This window comes from Talpa europaea (genome assembly GCF_964194135.1).
Source record: "Talpa europaea genome assembly, chromosome: 10".
Lineage (NCBI taxonomy): Eukaryota > Metazoa > Chordata > Mammalia > Eulipotyphla > Talpidae > Talpa > Talpa europaea.
This window is the reverse complement of record NC_140077.1, coordinates 30361045-30382161: the sequence shown is the minus strand read 5'-3', so window position 1 is coordinate 30382161 and position 21117 is coordinate 30361045. Positions and strand designations below refer to the sequence as shown.

The window sequence follows — 21117 nt, the reverse complement described above, 5'->3', positions numbered from 1 at the left end:
CCTGTAAGAGTGGCACTTGCATAGGCTTTCTTTGCCAGGGCAGCATCTGGCCACACGGACAGGAATCAGTAGAAAGGGTACCCATGAAGGGGATCCTCAGCTTGCCGCACTCACCTCCCCAGGGATGCAGACCCATCAGGGCCCATACAGCTGGGTTCTTACAGCTCGCCTCATGCAGCCTATTCCTGAGCAGGTGACTTCTGTCCTGATGCACAGGGGAGCGCTCTTCCATAACAGCCCTCTCCACCTGAAGGTCAAGTGCATTATACATTGGCATTGCAAGAAGGAGGGCATCAGTTTAAGTCATTGTGGAAGTGTCTGCCCTACAGTGAGAGCCTCACGATGCCTTCTCTAGCAACCAGAATACATATTGTACCCAGCACCCCCACACACCCTAAAGGTATTCACTCCCCTGCACCCTACATCTGTGTACTCATGCACCCTATACCTTTATTCATGCACTCTTTCCACTGATTAAGGTCTCCATGTTTTACTCCTTTGTGCTTCTAAGACCCAGAGTTATGTCCTCCCTACTTCCAATCCTCTCTATCTCTGTGCCCTCTTTACCTTCCTTTATCACTTTGCTCATATCTCCCTATAATACAGTGTGTCACCTAATTCAGTTCTCCCATGAATTTCAAATAAGTGATCAAAATTCATGTCATGGATCCCTGAGGAAAATGCTGTAGATCATTGTCATGTCCACCAGGGGACCAATGGATGATAAGCTCTCCTGTCTTTCAGATAAAACCCCACCAAATCCCCTGACTTAATAGAAGTAACAAGTTCAGGGCCTCCCTGGTGGCACAAGGGGTTAAGACAAAACCTATAAAGCTAACCACAGCCACCACAGCACAAGTTCGATTCCTGGCCAGGGAGCAACCCACATGGTACAGCAGACCTTTCCTGACTCGCCAGCTGCGTCCCTCAGCAGTGTATTTCAGTCAATCTGCCTGTTCCGATCCCCACTCTGTCTCTGGTGGATCCTCTCACCGCCTGCACCTCTGGCCTGTACCTCCAGTCTTGTATGCATAAATAAATAAATCTTTAAAAAAAAAAAAAGAAGTAACAAGTTCATACACTAAAAGAGAAGGATCCAAGAAGGAGGACAGGAGGGGAGTGGCACATTCTGATTGTTAGCAGCATCCCCTCCGACAGTCCCTCCTCTCCATCCACATGACTTCTGCACTGGTCTTGGTCTCAGTTCTCCAACGTGTCCCCTAGACAAGTGCAGCAGCCACCCAGCCTGTCTCCAGTTGCTCTTGCTGATTCCTCTAAACCACGAACCTCCTTTCAGGGACCATGTACCTCACTTGCCTCACCCTAGCCCCAGCCCTGCCCTGGCATCAAATGCAGCAGGGAGGGGACTAACCATGCTACAACCCCTGGTCTGGAGCTCCCTGGGGGATCAGGCTGAGGCTGCCTCCAGTTGAGAACACCTCCTTCTTGGTTTGTCCCCCATCCAGTCCTCCTTCCACCAGTCCGCCTCCCCTGGGAGCATGTCCCTAATAAATAACATTTAAGAATCCCTGCTGTGTGCCAGGCCTCATGCTAGGTGATGGGAGCAGCAGTGTGACAAGCAGCAGTGTGACAAGCACAACAAGACCCCCTGCAGGTACAAAACAGCTGAGGGAAGGGAGACCAGGGACCACATAAGTGCAGCAGGGGAAGTTTCTTATGAGAGGCCCAGGTGGACTGAATCCTGGATTATAAACATGACTGTTTTTATGTTAAAAAGACCCTTTCAAAGATCCCCAGGATCTTAGCCACATTAAGAATGTGGGTTTGGGGCCTTCTTGGTGGTGCAAGGGGTTAAGCACAAGCTACCCACATGGCACAGCAGATCTCTCCTGTCCCACCTGCTGCTCCCCTCAGCAGCGTATTTCAGTCAGTCTGTTTTGTTCCCCACTCTGGCTCTGGTGAATCCTCTTACCATCACCAACCCCCGCCCCTGCACCTCAGATATATACCCCAGTTCTTATATGCATAAATAAATAAATAAATCTTAAAAAAAATAATCTGGGTTTGCTCCAAGGTTTTTGCCAGGACTACTGAATAGAAAAGTGATGATGGGAATGTTTTAGAACTGCCCTGTCTAATACAGTGATCATCAGCTACTTGAAATGAGGTAGGTATAACTGAGGAATGGAATTTTTTTATTTTATTTCACTTTAATGAAGTAAATTTTGCTAATTAAATTTTAACAATCAAGCCTGGCTCCCAGATTAGATAGTTCAAATCTATACTGACCTCAGAGATGGTGCCCAGAACTAAGCCGACCAGATGTCTGACATGGAGGTTGGCAGAGGCTGGATATATAGCCACTTCTTCCCGATGAACCCGACAAGCTTCCAGTACTGACAGCAGTGGCAGCCGCCTGTGAGGCTGGTCTTCACACATGTTCAGCAGCACAGTGTGCAAGGGCTCTCGGAGCTGCAGAGGCTGCAGAGCAGAGAGGCTGGGTGTGAAATCTGGAGAACCACTGCCACCCAGCCCAGCACCTTCTCAGCTGTGCAGTGGGAACTAGCAGGAATGTGTCCTTATTAGTGCCAGACAGATGCCTGCTCCTCCTGGGAGCTCAAGGATGGATACAAAATATATCACTGTGGCTACAAGATGCAAACCAGTGATCTTGGCACCAGTTGTGTATGATTTGCTGTTTTCTGATCTGGAATGCACTTTCGTGCAAGGAGAGACGAAACATGTGCTTGGAGTACTTAGGAAAAATGGGTGCTTGACAGAACGGATTTCCACTCACCTGGCACCCAGTTGAAGAGATTGGCCTTCAACTTGCATTCACCTGGGTAGCCTGTCATTTTTGCAAATTATTTAGATGGGTTTCTTTGGGTCTTTCCCCTGGCTGTGCTCTTTCCATGTTGGAATGACAGTGGTCAGCACAGTGTTCAACAACGGCTTGAAATGTTTGTTATGGGCCCATGCCAAGCAAAACAAAAAAATGATCTTTTATTAAGCACTTCCCAATGCATGTAAATGGCCACTGCTTATATGGGGAAGGCCTCAAATTCAGACACAAAATAAGGCCTTTTCTCACTGATGATCCAAGCTGCAAATCAATTTCCAGATAAAGATGCACTAACATTTTTACATGGAGTATCGGTTGAGAATCCCTCACTTCAAGTGTCACCAGGCTGCTGATCAAATCAGAGTACCCGCTATGCTCCTGGATGGCACCTCTATGGAGATGGAAAGTGGGAGAAAGTCCTAGCCCCCCATACATTCACAATCTTGAGGACAGTCACCTCAAGAGACAAGGGCCCAGAATGATATACCTGTGGTCTCTGGAAACACAAGACAAGCTAATGACATGAAGAAAAGTGTCGAACCCAGCCTGAAGAGGGAGAGGGAGGTAGGGAAAGTAAATGGGGCTAAATCCCAAAAGGCACCCTTGGGTTAGCCAGAAATATGGGAGAGTGAGATGCAGGCAGAGAGTGTAGCTTCAGCAAAGGTGTCCATATGTCTAAAAAGAAGGTGGTTATAAGCAGGGCCAGGGTGCAGGGCAAAATAACAATGTATGGTAGATTCCTTGTTCAAAATCATTACTGTATAGACAGTGACAGCAGAGCATTAAATCAGGCATAGGATGAGCACAGGGCCCTGTGCTATTATACAGAACACATGCCCATGAAACTGGCCTGAAACAGCAGAATACCAGCAAGGTACCATGGCTACAGATAGGAACCCAACTCTGGCTCCAGGTATGCCCTGCTATGAAGTAGAATGCAGCCCCATGGGAGCTGCGAAAGGTCTCACAGTGGGAGGGACATGAGTAGGACTCTATTTTAAAAAAGAGCAGTCATACATTGTGCAAAAATGAAAAATGATATAAGAATTATATAAAATAAAATAATTTAAAAAAATAAAAAGAGCACTCAGGAGCATGGGGAAGTAGGATTGGAGAGAACAAAGGTGAGTGGTAAGGAAAGAAGGGATAGGGGTGGGGGAGAGAGGGGAAGGGGTTCTCCAATGTGCTCTTAATTCTAAGGAATTCAGTGTCAGATGAAAATTTACAAATACACATATTCTATATTCAAAATTTGTATAGCATGCTATAATAGAGGTAAAACATTTATTTTAAACCTTCTTGAGTTTTTAGTAAACCACCTTGGGAAATCTTCAAGAGGGAGATTTAGGAAGCATTTTAATCTATTGAGCACAAAACCCTTTTGCAGGAAAACATCTTACTTCATGAAGGGTACTTTAAAGCTTATTTTGCAAATCTGTATCTTCAATGTCTATAAAATCCTCTAGGTTGCTACTTCCTCTGAGTAGGAGTGACAAATAAGTCTGATCCTGCTTGCCAATTCCAGATTGCAACTTCCTGGAGTGCAATTGTTGGGTGGGATTCTGAGATTGTTTCTGGACTTAGCAGAAGCAGTTTTGTAGCCAGTTGGCAAAGTCATCCCAGAATCTAATAGGACAAAGTGGTGACACACAGTTCAATGAATGTGACCCCTACCCTGGATAAAATCACTAAATAAATGTAAATGCAAGACTTTGAGGATCTTGTTTACAGACCTGAGTGGGTGGAACATGGAACCCTGCTGACCAGTAGAGGGTCATTCCTAAAGAATAGACATGCATCTGCCCAAGAGAAAAAGCACATGATTAGATTTTAGCCACCGCTGTTATTCTTTGTTCTGCAAGAAATACACAACTCAGTCTCCAACACTGTTGGCTGACTAGTTCAACAACCACCTGCATCTCCCTTAAAGTTTGGGGCCTACTCTAAAAGCTGAAAGCCACAGTGACCATGAAACTCAGTTTTGGCAAAATATGTAAGGGAAGTCTGTTGGGGGCTTCTGAGAAAGTTGGGTTTTTTTTTTTTTTTAACTGACAGTCGTAACAATTGCCTCATCCCATCCTTTCCCCCCTGTTTCTGCCTTGAACACTGATGTGATGCATGGGATCACAGCAGCCATCTTGTGGCCATTAGGCAATAAGCATATGCACAGAAAGCCAGCAGCTAAGGAGGGTTTAATGGAATATACAGCCTGCATCCTTGATGACATTTACTGAGCTGCTGACCAATCACTGGACTTGTCAAATAAATAATAACTTTATTGGTGGTCCCAGCCACTGAAACTTTCTGTTTCTTATAGCCAAAATCATTTGTATACAATATACTATATTTCCTTTTTTTTAAAGATTTATTTATTCATGCATACAAGAGCTGGGGCACAGGCCAGAAGTGTGGAGGGTGAGAGGATTCACCAAAGACAGAGTAGGAAACAGAACAGGCACATGAACCGAAATAAACTGCTGAGAGGAGCAGCAGGTGAGACAGGAGAGGTCTGCTGCACCATGCGGGTCACCTCCCTGGCCAGGGATCGAACCCATGTTGCAGTGGCTGTGGACAGCCTCATAGGTTGCATCTTAACCCCTGTGCCACCAGGGCCCCAATATACATTTCAATCTGATTAAAAAGCATCACATATTTGTTAGAAAGCAACATGGTATAATGGAAGAACAATTTCTCACTTCTCTGAGGCTCAGTTTCTTCATCTTTAAAGTGAGTATTTTGGTTGAGTGTTAATGAAGATTAAGTGAAAATTACATGGAGATGGTGGTAATAATAGTAGTAGTAGTAATAATAATAATAATAATAATAATGTTATTGTTACTGACAGAATATTTATAATATACTAATATAATATATATAGTCTTGTTCTGAGTCTTTCATGTTAACCAATTTAGTCTTCACCACAATCCTGTAAGGTAGGTAATTTAATTGCTCCTCTTTACAGAACAGTAAACTAAAAGCAAAGGCAAGGTAGGGAATCTGCCCAAATAAGGCCTAAAGCCTAAACTTGAACCTAGTCACCAGAGCCCTTGCCCTGAGTCACTTGGCTAAGTCACCTCTGGCTCACAGTAAGTTCTCAAAAAATATCACCTTATTATCATTGTGGGACTTCAAAATATAACTAGCAGTCTCCTTAAGAACTCTCTTCTCAGTAATGACTTTTGGCACTTTGGAGGGGAGACAATGAATTAATGAAACATGGTGTGTAAGATGTGTGGTTACTAGAGCAATCCATGGACTTAAATACAAGTAGGTGTTTCTTTACATCGCTAGGTCAAGGGCATGTGTCCAATCATACATGCCCCAATAATCTCTCTCTTCTTGCCAGTATTATACACCTAAACTAGTCAAGCACATCTCTGATGAATGTGACTGGACACCTGAAGGAAAGTGCATAAGGTACACCCTCATTTCCAGAGAAATGACCCTGAGAGCAGATGCTGGAGCTGCATCCTGAGAACTTCCAGAGGCACTATCCACACCTGGACCTTGTCTGGATTCCAAGGACTCAGTCTAAAAGTGTCCTAGGGCAAGGCCTAGGGCCGTAACAAAGGGTTCCATCCCAAATCCCACATCCAGACCTTTGGTAGATGATGCTTGTGGAAGGGTAGTGAGAAGGATTTTAAAAGCAACTCCCAGCTCAGTGGGAAAGAATGCTATGGTTGATTGGCAATGTTTGCCATGAGCATGGTGAGGTGATGCTGGCATAAGTGACTTGTACTTAATGCCTTGCCCACATTATCCACCTGCACCCAGGACCAACATACCAAGCAGTGGGGCAGAACATCTCAATATGCAAGTTAGAGCTGCATGTTGACTGAGGAGGGTTTAATCAGGGTATCTCCTCCAAACCTTAGGAGGGGGCTGAGGGCTAGGACAGGATTCTGAGTGTAACTCTTCTAGAGACCACTTATCTGATTGCCTACTCCCTCCTCCCCTCCCAAGTTAAGTTAGACAAAGAAAGGAGCATATGATAAATGAAAAAGAAAGCAATTTAGAGAACTGAATGGCAAAGATGTTGTAAGAGTAAGACTAGCCAGGCAACCCTGCCTCCTGGCTGATAGTCAAGATTCAAAGCTGTGGCTTCTGCCCCATAAACCATACTCCCATATGCCATGCTTCATAAGCTGCCAAGAGAAATGACTACTCATTTTATTCAGGACTCAGTGCCTCCCAAAATTGGCCCTCCCCCAGATTAAAATCACCTTTAGCCCACAATCAGCAACACACCTCTGGCCCACACTCAGCAACACACCTCTCCGGTTTTTAGCTCAGATTCCTTTAGCTTTGGAACTTTTGGAGTCCTCACTCCTCTGCATGGATGACCAAGTGCAGAAGAGAGGAGCATATATATCTCTAGCTCAACTCAGCTCAAAGATGCTGAGCAGGGGGGGCCTCCCTGGTGGCACAGGGGTTAAGCTATCACTGGCCACTGCTGCATGAGTTCAATCCCCAGCCAGTGGGCTAACCCACATGGTGCAGCCGACCTCTCCTGTCTTGCCCGCTGCTCCCTTAATCATTGTATTTCAGTAGATCCGCCTGGTCCACTTCCCACTCTGTCTCTGGTGAATCTTCTCACCCCCCACACCTCTGGTCTACACCCCAGTTCTTGTACACATAAATAAATAAAAATAAATCTTAAAAAAAAATCATGTTGAGCATATTGACTACAACTTCATAAGTCAAGCTGCAGTCAGCAGGGTGAAGTCTGTTCCTCACCAGTGAGTGGTGGTAGGGACAGGGAAAGACCCCAGGAGTACATAAGATCTGTCTAAACTCAGGTACTATACAAAGCAGAGACTGAGACAAGGGTTAGGTGTTGATGCCTCATTCTGGAACTGTAAGCCCAGAGTAATATGTGGGAGGGAATAAATGGGAAGGGAGGCAAGGACAGAGGTGACATCACCTTGCAGACAACCTCCCTGCAACAAGCCACATAACTCAGCTGAAAGCACAAAAGACAGAGCTGCCTAGCACCTAGGACGTCTCAGTAAAGCTTGCAAAACTTAGCCATCTCAAAAAAGTCCACAAGAAAAGAAAGGAGAATTTATTTTCTCAGTTCCATCAAACTTTCATTTACCAGTGATTAAGGGTCATGTCACAGAAATTGGATCCCCTGCATTTTCAAGTTGCATCAGTAGGACCCTTCACTTATCACTCAAAAAGTCAGATCCATGACTTAGGATGTGGCATCTTAGCTGAGTAGATGCAACCCGCTGAAGGTGGAGCATCATCACAGACAAACAGTGGGAATCTGAGAGGATTTACCCCCGGGGTTCTGGCAATGTAGAAAAGGGTTTAGGGGCTGGAGAACTAGGGTGACTGGCAGTGGGGTGATGGAGCCAGGGCCACTGCCATGGGGACGCTGATGCTTTCACTGCTATGATGTCACTTGGTGACACAGGGACCCAGACAAGCCAATCCTGGAAGCCATCAAAGCCCTCTTCTCTGAGCCTAAAGGAAAAGCAGCCCCAGTGACAGGAAGCCTCCAGAGAGGAGCAGAATTTACAGACCTGCACTTTCTCCATGAAAAGGCGTGGAAGCAAGAGCAGAACACATTGACTAAATGCCTATTATGTCCTTCCCAGTGCTGTGTGCCTGCCTTGCATCATACCTTGCATCTTGAGAATTTCATCTCTTTTAAAATGAAGATTAGGTTTATTAGAACATTTTGTTATTCAGAAGCAAAACACAACCGTGGGGAAATAAAATCATCACTGATTTTGCCATCCAAAAATAATCACTGTCGACACCTTAGGGTATGTATTTTTAGAATGATCTCTCTCTCTCTCCCTCTCTCTCTCTCTCTGGGATCACATTGTACATATTGTACATGCATATATTTCATTTATTCCCAAGACATTAAATAACCTTCTAGATTTCATTTTAATGCTGTCTTGTTTCAGTGGACATTTAGCTTGTTTCCAATTTATAACAAATGTCAACAATGCAGTAATAAATATTGCTGCAGTTAAATCAATCATTATTCATGCCTTAGGATAAATTCCTGTTTGAACACTTGTTGGGTCTTTCTTAGGGCTTTGCTGCATGCTGCCAATGGTACCAATGTGGCAGGCCATATACCCACAGCTTTAAAACACTTCATTCTTTTTTTTTTTTTTAATAGAGGCATGTTTTATTTATTTATTTGTTTGTTTGTTTGTTTTTGTTCTGTTTATACAAGCACTGGGTACAGTCAGAAGCACGGGAGGGTGAGAGAATTCACCAGAGCCAGAGCAGGGAGCAGAGCAGGCAGAAGGACCGAAGTACACTGCTGAGGGGAGCAGCGGGCGGCAGGAGAGGTCTGCGCACCATGTGGGACCCTCCTCCGGTGGCCGGGGAGCAGCCGGGGATCGAACCGGCGCCGCAGAGGCTGCAGTCAGCATCACAACCCAGCGCTCAACCACTGCGCCACCGGGGAGGCCCAAAACACTTCATTCTTAACATTTATAATAAGCTGATAGATTAGGTCATGTTAACCCCTTTTCACACATGTAGAAATTGAGGCTCAGAGAAGTTGGTCTTCATTAAAGACTAATATAAATTGCCGGCAAGAAAGTCTGGGAATAAAATTCTATAAATCTACTCTACTCCATTGTTCCTTGGGGATGAGTTGGAAGCTGAGGAAGCCATCCCCAGGAGGACAGATTTGAGGTTCTAGGACCAGGTCTTTCCCCAGGGACAGGGCCCAAGGATGTGCAGAGACACCACATGCCTTACCTGAGAGGCATCAGGCTGCTCACTGTCACTGTGTCCTTGCAGCAGTTCAGGGGCCTTGAAAGGAGCAGCCTCTATATAAGAAATATGGTCTTGGAAAGAAAGGCTTCCAGTCACAGAAAGCAAAGCTGACCAGGGACAGATCACATAGTCCGAAGAATCTGAAACCAAGGCAGTGATGGGTATAGAAAACAGGCCACCTTCTGCAGAACAAGCTGTGGGATTGTGCCCAGAGTATCCCTTCCAGTACCCACTCTGGGGTGGACTGTGAGCCACAGCCAGGGAAAACATGAGCAGAACAAACTCAAACCTCACACCTGTGTTCCCAGGAGCATGTGTTAAGAAAGGTGGGGACTATGACGGGGGGACTAGCTCCTGCATCCAAACTCATTAGTGACCCGAAGTCTCGATGTAAAAGGTAGAGGAAAGTTGGGTCACCTGGAGATTGGTACAAGCTCTAATTCACTGGAGCCAAGCCAAAGACCAAGGCAGCTGGTCTTCTGAGCATACCGTAGCTGTTCATCAGAACCTCCAGGGCAGGGAAGGAGTGAAGCTTGAGGGAGAAGATAAAGCCGAAGGTGCAGGTACATAGGCTCCCTTCATCTCCCCACATTAGGACCCCCACCCTGACTGCGCTTGTGTGAGCTCACGTGTGAGGAACCTCCACTGAGGCCTGGCAACCCCCAGGCATGGGTGACTTTTGAGTTGATATCTGAGACTGGGCACCTGGTATTTGTTCCAGTTATCAAGTTAATGCCTTGCAGCTCCAAATCCATCATTCAGTAGCTGCTCCTCTCTTAGACACCTCTCCTTCATAGCGAGTGCCAGGAGAAGCATTCTCAGTAGGATGTGCTGGGGAGATATGTGGGAGGCTGGCTCCATAGAGGGCCAGTGGTGTGTGGGACATAGGCCCTGGACCCACAGCAGCTCCAGCACCTGGCAATCTGACCTGGCCTTGTGGTCAAATTCTCCTGACCCTGTCTACACAGGTGCAGGGGGCAGGGGAAAAGGTAGCTCTAGGTCTCCTGCTCATACCACCATCCAGGGTTGTGTCTTCCCTGCACCCACCACCACCCAGAGGGTCACCCCACCCACGTCAGTGACTGTCTGCACCCTGCTTTCAAGTGACTGCTTTCAATAGACAATCTATGACCACGCAGATTAGCCAAGTTTTCTGTCATCTTGGACTGCGAGCATAACTCCAACAGATCTGAACCCCAATTCCAGACTTCAAAGCTTGTCTCTCACTTGATAGTGCCCTTGGCCTGAGGGGGCCATGTGGAGTTTTCTTAAATCAAAGTTTATTAATTCTTTATATTAACCTTCCCTGTTTAGACTACAGAGTGTGGGGGTCTCTCTCCAAATGGGGACAGGGGACAGTGTGGGGGTGTTAGCTGACCCTCTGCCTCCAATCTCTGGTTATGCCCAGGCTGCCCAGGTGTTGGGAGAGTCCTATAGAGCTGCCTAGGCACCATGCCTGGAAGAACTGCAATATCAAGGCAAAAGCAAGGTGTTTCTTCCTACTCTGCAGCATGCCATAAGTCCAGGAGGCAGACCTGCCCTCCCAATGCAGCTCCATGGGTGGGTGGCATTGCCTACTTGTTCTTATCCTTCAAACCTATAACACATCAGGAAACAGCAGCCAGAATTGTGTTTGTCAGAGAAGCTTCGCATTTAATTCCCCATGACTCAATCACCCCAAACATATTTCTCTTACCATCACAAAGGTCTTCCAGGAGCCGCTCAGCAGCCAGGGACAAGAGGGACCAGATTTCTTCTTCAGACAGAGCTTTGCCCTTTACTTGTAGGGCACTGGCCAGGGTCACAGAAGCCAGGCTCATGCCTACAAAGACACACATGTGGCAGAACTTCTGCAATGTCCAGGAACATGTCAGAGCCAGCACTCGCCACTCCAGCCCAGGTGTAGCCCATGCCTGCACCATGCTTTTATCATTTGTGTCCCCAGGCTGGGTACAGGGCCAGGGACACAGGAGAAGATAAGGAAACGTTCATGGGGATGGGGGTGGGAGAGCCGCCAGGCTGACTAGGTGATGCTTCTCAGTAAATGAGCACATATAGCACATACAACATAATACAAGTATAAATGTATGTATGTATATGTATGTATGTATATACACATTCCCAAATGAAGGGTTAAGTGAGTAAATAAGTGAAGGAACAAATAAACCCGGGAGAATGGCACCTCCCTCCGAGCTGGCATGCACTGCAGCACAGCTACCTATGCCTGGGTAGTGTCTGTTGCCTGTTCTCCTCCTCTGTCTGGGAAAGTGGTTAACCATCTTTTTTGCCTCCAATACATGATTCATATCATTTCCTCTCTGGCTGCCACATGCAGAGCAGGATTTGGTGCCAGCACCCGTCCTTGTCTCTAGTGATTGCCAATACCTGCCTGAAGAGCGAGACTCATTAGAAGGGATAGTAAGGTCTGTGTTTTGCAAAGGTGCAGACTCACAGGGAAGCACGGGCCTGATTTGCTGAAGGAGTGAAGAAGGCTGGTTCTCTTCCCACTCCTTAGCAGCACTCCTTTAAACCAAAGCTGACATTTAAATTTCTCTCCCCCAAACCCCCCCAACAAAGTGACTACCTACTAATCTTTGTATGGAGGGCCCCAGGTGCTGTGGCAGCAGGAAGAGGCCAGGCAGGCCTTCCTAATCCATTTACGTCACTGATCTTTTCTACAGCCAGATCTCATGGATGGTGTGCTGCATTGGGGGCAGAGTGGGGAGCACAATGTGGCACCCCATCCTTCCATCCAACATGCTAATCCAAGTTCTCCACTCACCAGCTGCTCAACTCCCTACATATGCCTCTCAGATCAGGCTCCTCCAGTCTCAGGAAGAGAGGCAGATTCCCAGGAGATTGAGGCTTGCTCTTCTCTCTCCCGGGGCCAGAGGGCACTGTAAGAGGACTTAACTGAGAAAACTTTATGTGTGAAATGTTACTTATCCAAGGACTGCTGTTCCCATTTGCAGACAGCAAAATCCAAATAAAAAGTGATAGATGGGATCTGTACGGTGATGAAATTGTTCTGTGTGTTAACTATGGTATTTTATGCACAAACCAACACATGATAAAATCACTTGAAAGTAACCACTTGTGCGCATGAACACACACATACACACACATGCACACATACACACACACAAATGAATACAAGTAACAGAAAATCAGAACCAGATCTAACATTGCATTCATGCCATTATCCTGGAGTGCTATTTTACTCTAGTTTAGGTAGATGATGACAGCTTTTAGGTGAAGGATCTCTCTGCATTATTTCTACAACTGCACATGAATCTACAACTGTCTCAAAATTAAAAGTTTAATTAAAAATATGAGACATAATAACTAAATGAGGAAAGACAAGAGATCTCCTGCCACCACTTGTTGGCAGATAGATGGAATAGAGACTCCCACACCGCAGGTGGGAATGTAGTTTGCTTCAAGCAACCACCTTGGAAAGCAAGTTAACATGAACTAATAAATTTGTACATTCATGTAAAAAATATCCACAGGTGAATCCAACAACTTGCATCAGTTATACTAAACTTTCCTAAAGAATTATCCTAAAATCTTGCCAGCAAATGATAAAGAGCTAAAAATATCCATCATTCTTTTCTACCATATAAAGTCAATAAAGGAGCATCCAATATCTAGAAAACCATATAACTGGTCAGGCTGGCTGATTAAGCACCTTCTGTGGTTTGAGCTAAGAGTTCCTTAGGGCTTGACGTTACTGCTCTTGTTGTTGGAGACATCAGGATCACAGCTGCCACATTAAATACAAGTCTGAACCCATTCATCAGTGCCAGTAAACTATTCATCATTCTTTCCATGAAAAACAAACAAATAAGCAAAAACAACAACAAAAATCCCTTACACTTTTTTTCATGTTAACACATCCATGATCCTATTGCAGAAAGAAATGTGTACTTTTCTGTACAAAATCCTCACCAGGCTGCTCCAGTGTCACAGCTGAATGTGACCCTCTGCCCACAGCGGTAAACTGATACCTGGAAGGAGCACCTACAAGAGGGAACCAACCACATAGGATTCTGAATTTCCACAGTGACCCTAGCCACACACCTCCACAATGAAAGGGAGCAGGTTATTAAAGGACAGTCCAGGGAATCCTTTCCAGTTCACCAGGCCTCAAGAAGCAACCTGTATTCACATTAACATTGTTATCTGTGGGTGATGTTGCAAATTCCATTTCAGAGCCAACTGATATTTCCTCTAATAACACAAGATTCTATAGAGCTTATTGCATGCCAGCCAGTGTCCTTCATGCTTTCTGTGTATTAATCTCAGGCTATGAGACACTCGTCACTGGCCTTTCACCAGCTGTGATGTCTCTGGGCTTCTCTCCAAGTTCTTCTAAGCAGACTGGTAGGCGAGGTACTGCTGTACCATGGAATAAAAAGGGGACTGTTATCTAAATGCCAAAGGGAATTAACCACACAGATAAACCTGGTCGCCTCAACAGTGAGATATTCAGGGAAAGTGTTCAACTGAGGGGCATGCCTTTTGGAGGCAGCTCTGCTGCCCTACCCTCATTGCTCATGCACCCTCCTGGATCTCACCTCTACAGGTCAAGTTTTTGACACAGACTCCATTCTCTGTAGGCTTCTGTGTCTATATAGTAACCCCAAAGTCACCTTTTCCATGTTCAGTCCCAGTGCCCATTCAGCTGTTTCCTCAGACTCCCTTCTATTAGTTCCCATGGATGATCTGGGGCATCCCGTCTGCCAGGGGTTCTCTTCATTGACCTCAGACTTCTAGCAGCCCCTCTAATCTGGTCTGGTCCCACCTAGAAACCCAGCCCATGCCCTTCTATTAGTGCTTCTGTTCGGACCTTCCTTTCAGGTGGGCTGAGGTGGCAACAAACTTGAGCTTTCATTTGTGAGATTTTCCTTACATCCTTTCCTCAGCCAACCTCATTTAACAAATGCTTATCAAATATCTAATATATTTTAAGCTCTGTGCTACAAATAGAAGGGCAAATAATAACATCCTGGCTTTCTGAGGTTTACATTATAGTAGGAACAGGCAGGTATCCAAATAAGATAATTCTATAGAGAGAGAGGCTGGAGAACCAGTAAATGCGATGATGCACCACAACATTCACTTGAGTTGTGTGACCTCTCAGAGCCTCTGTTTTGTCATCTGGGAAATAGAGTTAATCATATTAGCCACCTCACAGAACTATTAACATGCTCAGTTACAGTTAAAGTGCTGAGCAAATCTTCCTTCCCTTCTTTTTCCATCTCTGCTCCAGTCACTCCAAGAGGGATTTTAAGCATCAAAGCTGCTGAGCAGCTTCCAACTATGAGATTTTTAAGATATGGTGTTAATTGTTTCCATCTGTCTGCCAGGATTGAGGTGCTATAAACATCCCATTTTAACCTTAGCAAAATGCCTAAAATATCTCAATGTCTCCAAAATAGACACCCGAGGGAGAAACCAGAGAAGAATGTCGGGCTCTGGAAGAACCAAAGCTCTCAGGGCCATCCTGTCCCCCTCCTCCTTTTGTTTCTTATGTCTTCCTTCTCCCTTTGGACTCTCAGTAAAAGCCATCTGCTAACACTCAGACCAAGATCTGGGCAAAACCTTCCAGAAGGCAATGGCAACCTTCTCCCCAAGGGTCCAGTTGCTTCTAGGATTCTCCCACAGCAAGCTGCTTGGACTCTAACCACTTCAAGCAGGTGATGGATGAAAGTGTATCACCCTTGCATTCTCCACACAGACACTGTCCCACTCCCTGATTCAAATACTGGCTGCAGCACTGACGTGGTATAACCTGGAACAAGAAAACTCTTAAAGTCTCACTGCCCTCATCTATAAAATGGGGATGATATTTCCCAGCTTACAAGATGGCTGTGACAAAGAGAACAAGCTTATAGTGAAAAGACAACTGGCAGATACCCTTCCTTTCTTCAGTCTTCCAAGGTGGAATCCTGCATTTCTAGATAACAGATGGATACTAGTGCATGACAAATACTTGGAGCATTTTAGAATAGTGTTTCTCTCAATTTTTCTTTATCTTTCACATACCATTTTCCTAATATTAGTCATTCCTATACTACTTGTACAAATAGGCAAGATTTTTTTTTAATTTCAGTGCATTTATTTTATTTTTTAAAGATTTATTAATTTATGTATACAAGAAACCGGGGTACAGGCCAGAGGTGTGGGGGGTGAGGGGATCAACCAGAGACAGAGTGAGGAACAGAACAGGCAGATTGACTGAATACACTGCTGAGGGGAGCAGCAGGCGAGCCAGGAGAGGTCTGCTGAGCCATGTGGATATCTCCCTGGCTGGGGATCGAACTCGTGCTGCAGTGGCTGCGGACAGCTTTATATGTTGCATCTCAACCCCTTGTGCCACCAGGGAAGCCCTCAGTGCATATATTTTAAAAGGAAACTATCATTACCGTAAAAGAAAATGAAAGTGACTTTACCTAAATAAAAGGTAATTATGACTAATTTTTTTTAATCATTGAATTTTTGCCAAATAATAGTGCCTTCCACAGGCTTAAGCCTGAGACCTGATCTTTCACAGTAAAAGGAATAATAAGTTCAGGAAATATGAAAGGCCTATGGTTCTGAGCAGTTTCTTTCTTGGCATAATCTGAAGAATTGAAGCAAAATGTCAAAAATATAATTCAATGTTATTAATGCAGTTCATGTTTTACCTATGTTCCTCCATGAGGCCTGTCCTTTGGAAAGTGCTGCTGCATTGTTTCTTAAGGCCACAAGACCTAAGGTCTTAAAAATTATGCTATCTGTATTCAGAGTGGATTAACTGAATCCTCACCTATTATACTTTAAAATAATGCTTTCTAAGGAGAACAAACCTTTATACATTTCAGAATTTTCATAATTTTTTTATTTCTACCAAAATTCTCCAAAGTAGGAAAGGCAAAATGATTCCTAATTCCAGATGAGGAAATAAAGAATTTAAGTGACAGAATGTCACAAAAAGCACATGGCTAGCAAGTGCCATTTACATTTCTAAAAGAGGGTTGTGGCATTGTAAACTAATAAGACTAATTAAGGCTACATATGTTTAAATTAGTATTCTGTACATTAAAGCTGTGAATTCATAAAAAAATTTATCTTGAAATTCAACTTTAAACTATTTTGTTCCATTAATCTAATGAGATACACACACATACACACACACATAAAACCATTCACATATTTAATTAATGTTCAATCTAATCTGTCAGGGGTTTGCCAGAGAAACAGAATGAGGTATGTGTGTATTTGTGTGTATCCTTTATCAAGGAATTGACTTCTGTGATTATCAGAACTGGCAGACCTGCTCAATGAATGAAAAAATGAAGGAATGAAGGGAGATATAAGGAACAAAAGGAGGAAGGAGAAAAGGATCACTTAGAGCTTTGATTCCTTGGGAGGCCTACATTCTTCCCTGATTCCTCCATCGGGAGTCAATTTTAGAGACATTGAGATATTTTAGTCACTTTGTTAAGGAAGAAAATGGAATGTTTATAGCACTTCAAACCTGGCAGACTGACGGAAACAATTAACACCATATCTTAACACCGTATCTTAGGGGGCTAGACACTCCAAGGTAGGGGCTGATACTGTAATCTTGAGGCAGAATTTCTTTTTGCTCAAGGAATCCTCAGTTTTGTTCTATAGGTCTTTCAAGTGACTAGAGGAGACCCAGCCATGTTACCAAGGATAATCTCCTTTACCTAAAGTCAATTATCTCAAGCATAAACCCTTCTACAAAATAACTTCAAATGCCAGATTTGTATTTTATTAAATAAATATTATAATCACATAATCAAGTTGATACATGAAACTAACCATTACAGTCCACCTCTTCATTTTAGGTTCCAAACAGAGAGGTTCTGTCTGTGGCCAATTAGAATTTGGAGGCAGGATTGCTGTTTTAAAATAAATTACATTTATTTTACAGAAAGATGAAGTAAACATAACTTTAAAAATAAAAGGATTTATATAGAATAACTAAGCCAAAATGAATTCCATTGAGCACCAACACATTAGGATTGGTGGTTTAGAGGCTGGGAATTCAAAGTATATAATCCCACAAGGGTTTGCTGACAGGGATGTGAGGACCAAGTCCTCAGACATCTGACGAAGTCCAGTGACTTCTCTTCCAATGTAGAAAGAACACTCAAACTTCTCTCTGTTCTACATTTAAATTCATAATTATCATTCACATTGGTCTTTTCAGAATCCAACATTGACTTTCAGCCTTAAATCTATTCCTGTATTTTCTATTTTGGTAAGTATATGTTTGTCTATAGGAAGAAGTAACTATTCTTAATTTCCTTGCTTGTCTACCTTTCTCCCATCACCACTAACCATAGCCCACCCACCCCTGGATTCTCTCTCTAAAACTCTCTTGGATCCCAAGATGTGCTGAAAAAGGATCCAAACTGACCGGTGGGAACCAATTATTAAAATTCCAAGAATTTTGCAAGCTGATTGTTAAACATAAGCATAGCTTAAAAATTAAGATATAGGGCCTCCCCTGGTGGCGCAGCAGTTGAGTGCTGGGCTGCGAAGCTGCCCGTAGCCTCTGCAGCACCGGTTTGATGCCCGGCCACCGGCGAGGGTCCCACATGGCATGACAGACCTCTCCAGCCGCCCCCACTACTCCCCTCAGCAGTGTATTTCGTTAGTCTGCCTGTTCTGTTCCCTGCTCTGGCTCTGGTGAATTCTTTCACCCTCCTGCACTTCTGACTGTACCCAGTGCTTGTATAAATAAATAAATAAATCTTTAAAAAAAATTAAGATACGGAAACAAAAACATTAACAAATAAATTATATTAATCATATAGTCAAAACTCACCATTTCCTAATTTTACTATGTGTGCTTGAGCTTAATCAAATCAATGGTGTGTGTATGTGTGTGTGCATGCCTGTGTATGTGTGTATGTTAGAAATACTGCATATTGATGTGCTAATGCAATTTTCTTCCAACTTCCTATTCATTGGCATCACATCAGGAGTTTGGTTTTGACCGTGGTGGAATATTTACACCAAAGAATTGGCAAGAGCTACAAATAAGGGCTTGGTTTATTATTTTGCTGTGTATCTAGACCTAAGAAAGTGATGGGGAAAACAGTAATAATTAGATTAAATCTAAAAGTATGTCATATCTGTAGCTACAAATAGTTATAATAGGTACAAAAAACTATTAGAATTGTGAATTGCACAAAAATTGAGAAAATATTCTTCCAGAATTTAAAAACTGTTACTTAATTCAGCAAAGAAGATGCTCATGTCATTGACTAATGAAATGAAGAGTCCACCCTCATTGTTTAATCGTCTTCTTGTCAACTAAATATGGGAAAATGTATACAGTGTAAAAAACACAAGCTAATATTTGTGTTGGAACAACATTCCTCAGTCAATTGCAAACACAGACTAAGGATACAAGAGGTCAGCAAATACTAGTGAATTCATTCCGTGCAAATCAGTTGACTATGTGGTATAACGAATTTTATATTTTATTACTTATAAATTGTGCAATATACATCCTTAATGTCAATACAATTTTTAATGAACTTATTTATGCATGTTGAATTTCTTCAGCCTGCCAGCACCTGCTTGGTGGTTCTCTGCGTCCCCACTATTGTTTCTTTAGGTTATCATCATCTCAAGCTTTACCTCGTCCAATCCCACATTAATAATACTACCAGAATAATTTTCTATAATGAAACATTATCATGACATCTTCCTCATTAAAATTATCCATGTTTCAGGGCCTCCCTGGTGGCACAGCGGCTGAGCGCTGGGTTACGAAGCTGCCTGCAGCCTCTGCAGCGCTGGTTCGATTCCCGGCTGCTCCCCGGCCACCAGAGGAGGGTCCCACATGGCACCCAGACCTCTCCTGCCGCCCGCTGCTCCCCTCAGCAGTGTACCTCAGTCCTTCTGCCTGCTCTGCTCCCTACTCTGGCTCTGGTGAATTCTCTCACCCTCCTGCGCTTCTGATTGTACCCAGTGCTTGTATAAATAAATAAATAAATCTTAAAAAAAAGATTCTTTAAAAAAATTAATAAATAAAATAAAATTATCCATGTTTCTCCAGGACATGAGAAATTAAATGCAAGCCATAGAAGGTCTCTCTGGCTCTGCACCGTTCACCTCTGGAACCTCCTTTCTTATCAGATGCCTATGCTCACTCTTCACTAAAGTGCTGTTCCTAGAACACTTACTCATGCCACTGGGACTTTGTGCATGCTTTTCTCTGCCTGAGAAGACTTTCCCCCAACCTCTGCCCTCCCAAATCCTGCTAGTTCACAGGTGGCATTCAAACTCTACTCACCTCCACTCTTCCAGGAGTCTGCACCACTTCAGCAGATACTACAGAGTCCTTAACACAGGGCCTAGTCCAGCCATGCTACGCTATTCCTGCTACCCAGACCCAGTGCATGTCCTTCCCTCAAACTAGATTTATAGGAAAAAAGTGAACAATACCAAAGATTACCTGTGTCCTGTGTCAAAGGCTGCATCCAAAGTCTCTGTGACCCCATCTAGGCCGTCCTCATGGACAACGTTCTGACAATGTGCTGAGCTTCCTGCTGTCTCTCTGCTGAGCTACCACTGCCACTGGTGCTACTGCCTTTGTTTACTGTTTGTTACTAAGCACTTGGCTGTCCAGTAAGTGAGTCAACAAAGGCCGTTCCCTTTCCTGCTACTTGCTCTCGGGGTCTGAGCCCTGTGCAGTTTCTGGCCTGTTAACAGGAACAGTAACACCAGGAGCCTGAGTCCTCAAAGCCAGTGACCCATGAGAGAGCCTGTAAGAGCTCAGCGGGATTAGGTGCTACTGGAGGCAATGGGATTGCAGGCCAGAAGGGGCTTTTACGCTGTCATTTTATCTCCAGGGCCAATCAAAGGATTTCCCAGTGAAGATCCAGAGGCCAGTGATGAGCTGGGACTTAGTTGCATTAATTCAACAATTCCCCCTGCCTTTTAACTGAGACAGTCTTTCTATCTACACCCAACAAGACAGAAATATGCAAGATCACGATGAGGAGCCATAACCAGAGCTGCCAATGGGAAGGCAAGAGGAATGTATTTGTGATCATTTCACAAGCACACACATATAATAATAGTAATAATATTAATAATAACATTTAATAAAGAGGGCAAGAGGAAACTTTTTGAGGTGATGGATATGTTTATTGCAGAAATTACAGTGATGGCTTCATGAGTGTACACCTATCTCTAAACACATCAAGTTATAGACATTAAATATATGCAGCTTTGATGTTAATCAAATCAATACCTCGATAAATTTTTTAAAAAGAAAAATACGGTCATAAAAAGGAAAAGGAATTCTTACACTCTAGTACTTTTAAGTTCAGAAAAGAAGGAAGAGAAAGGGAGAAGAGTAAAAATTAGATGAATGTTCTGTAGAGATCAGGTTAAAGGAGCAGGTCTTTGAGGCCCTTTAAATCAATAGCAGCTTCAAAATTGAGACTTTTTGAGAGAAAATATGCATTTCATATATTGACCAAAAAAATAATGATGTTCTACAAAAAGGCAATGCTGAC

At 43.8% G+C, this 21117-nt stretch overlaps 1 protein-coding gene across 1 annotated transcript in view; it reads right to left on the bottom strand.

Moving 5' to 3' along the window:
- Window positions 1-20073, bottom strand: part of FRMPD2 (FERM and PDZ domain containing 2) — a gene marked incomplete at both ends in the record, with an annotated part of 81393 nt that extends 61320 nt beyond the window's left edge. Inside the window, 5 exons of the mRNA XM_084245431.1 lie at window positions 2206-2442; window positions 4537-4602; window positions 9542-9699; window positions 11256-11381; window positions 20049-20073. Coding sequence (XP_084101557.1) covers window positions 2206-2442; window positions 4537-4602; window positions 9542-9699; window positions 11256-11381; window positions 20049-20073 — 612 coding nt within the window. The remainder of the gene's footprint in view (window positions 1-2205; window positions 2443-4536; window positions 4603-9541; window positions 9700-11255; window positions 11382-20048) is intronic.
- Window positions 20074-21117: the final 1044 nt, after the last annotated feature.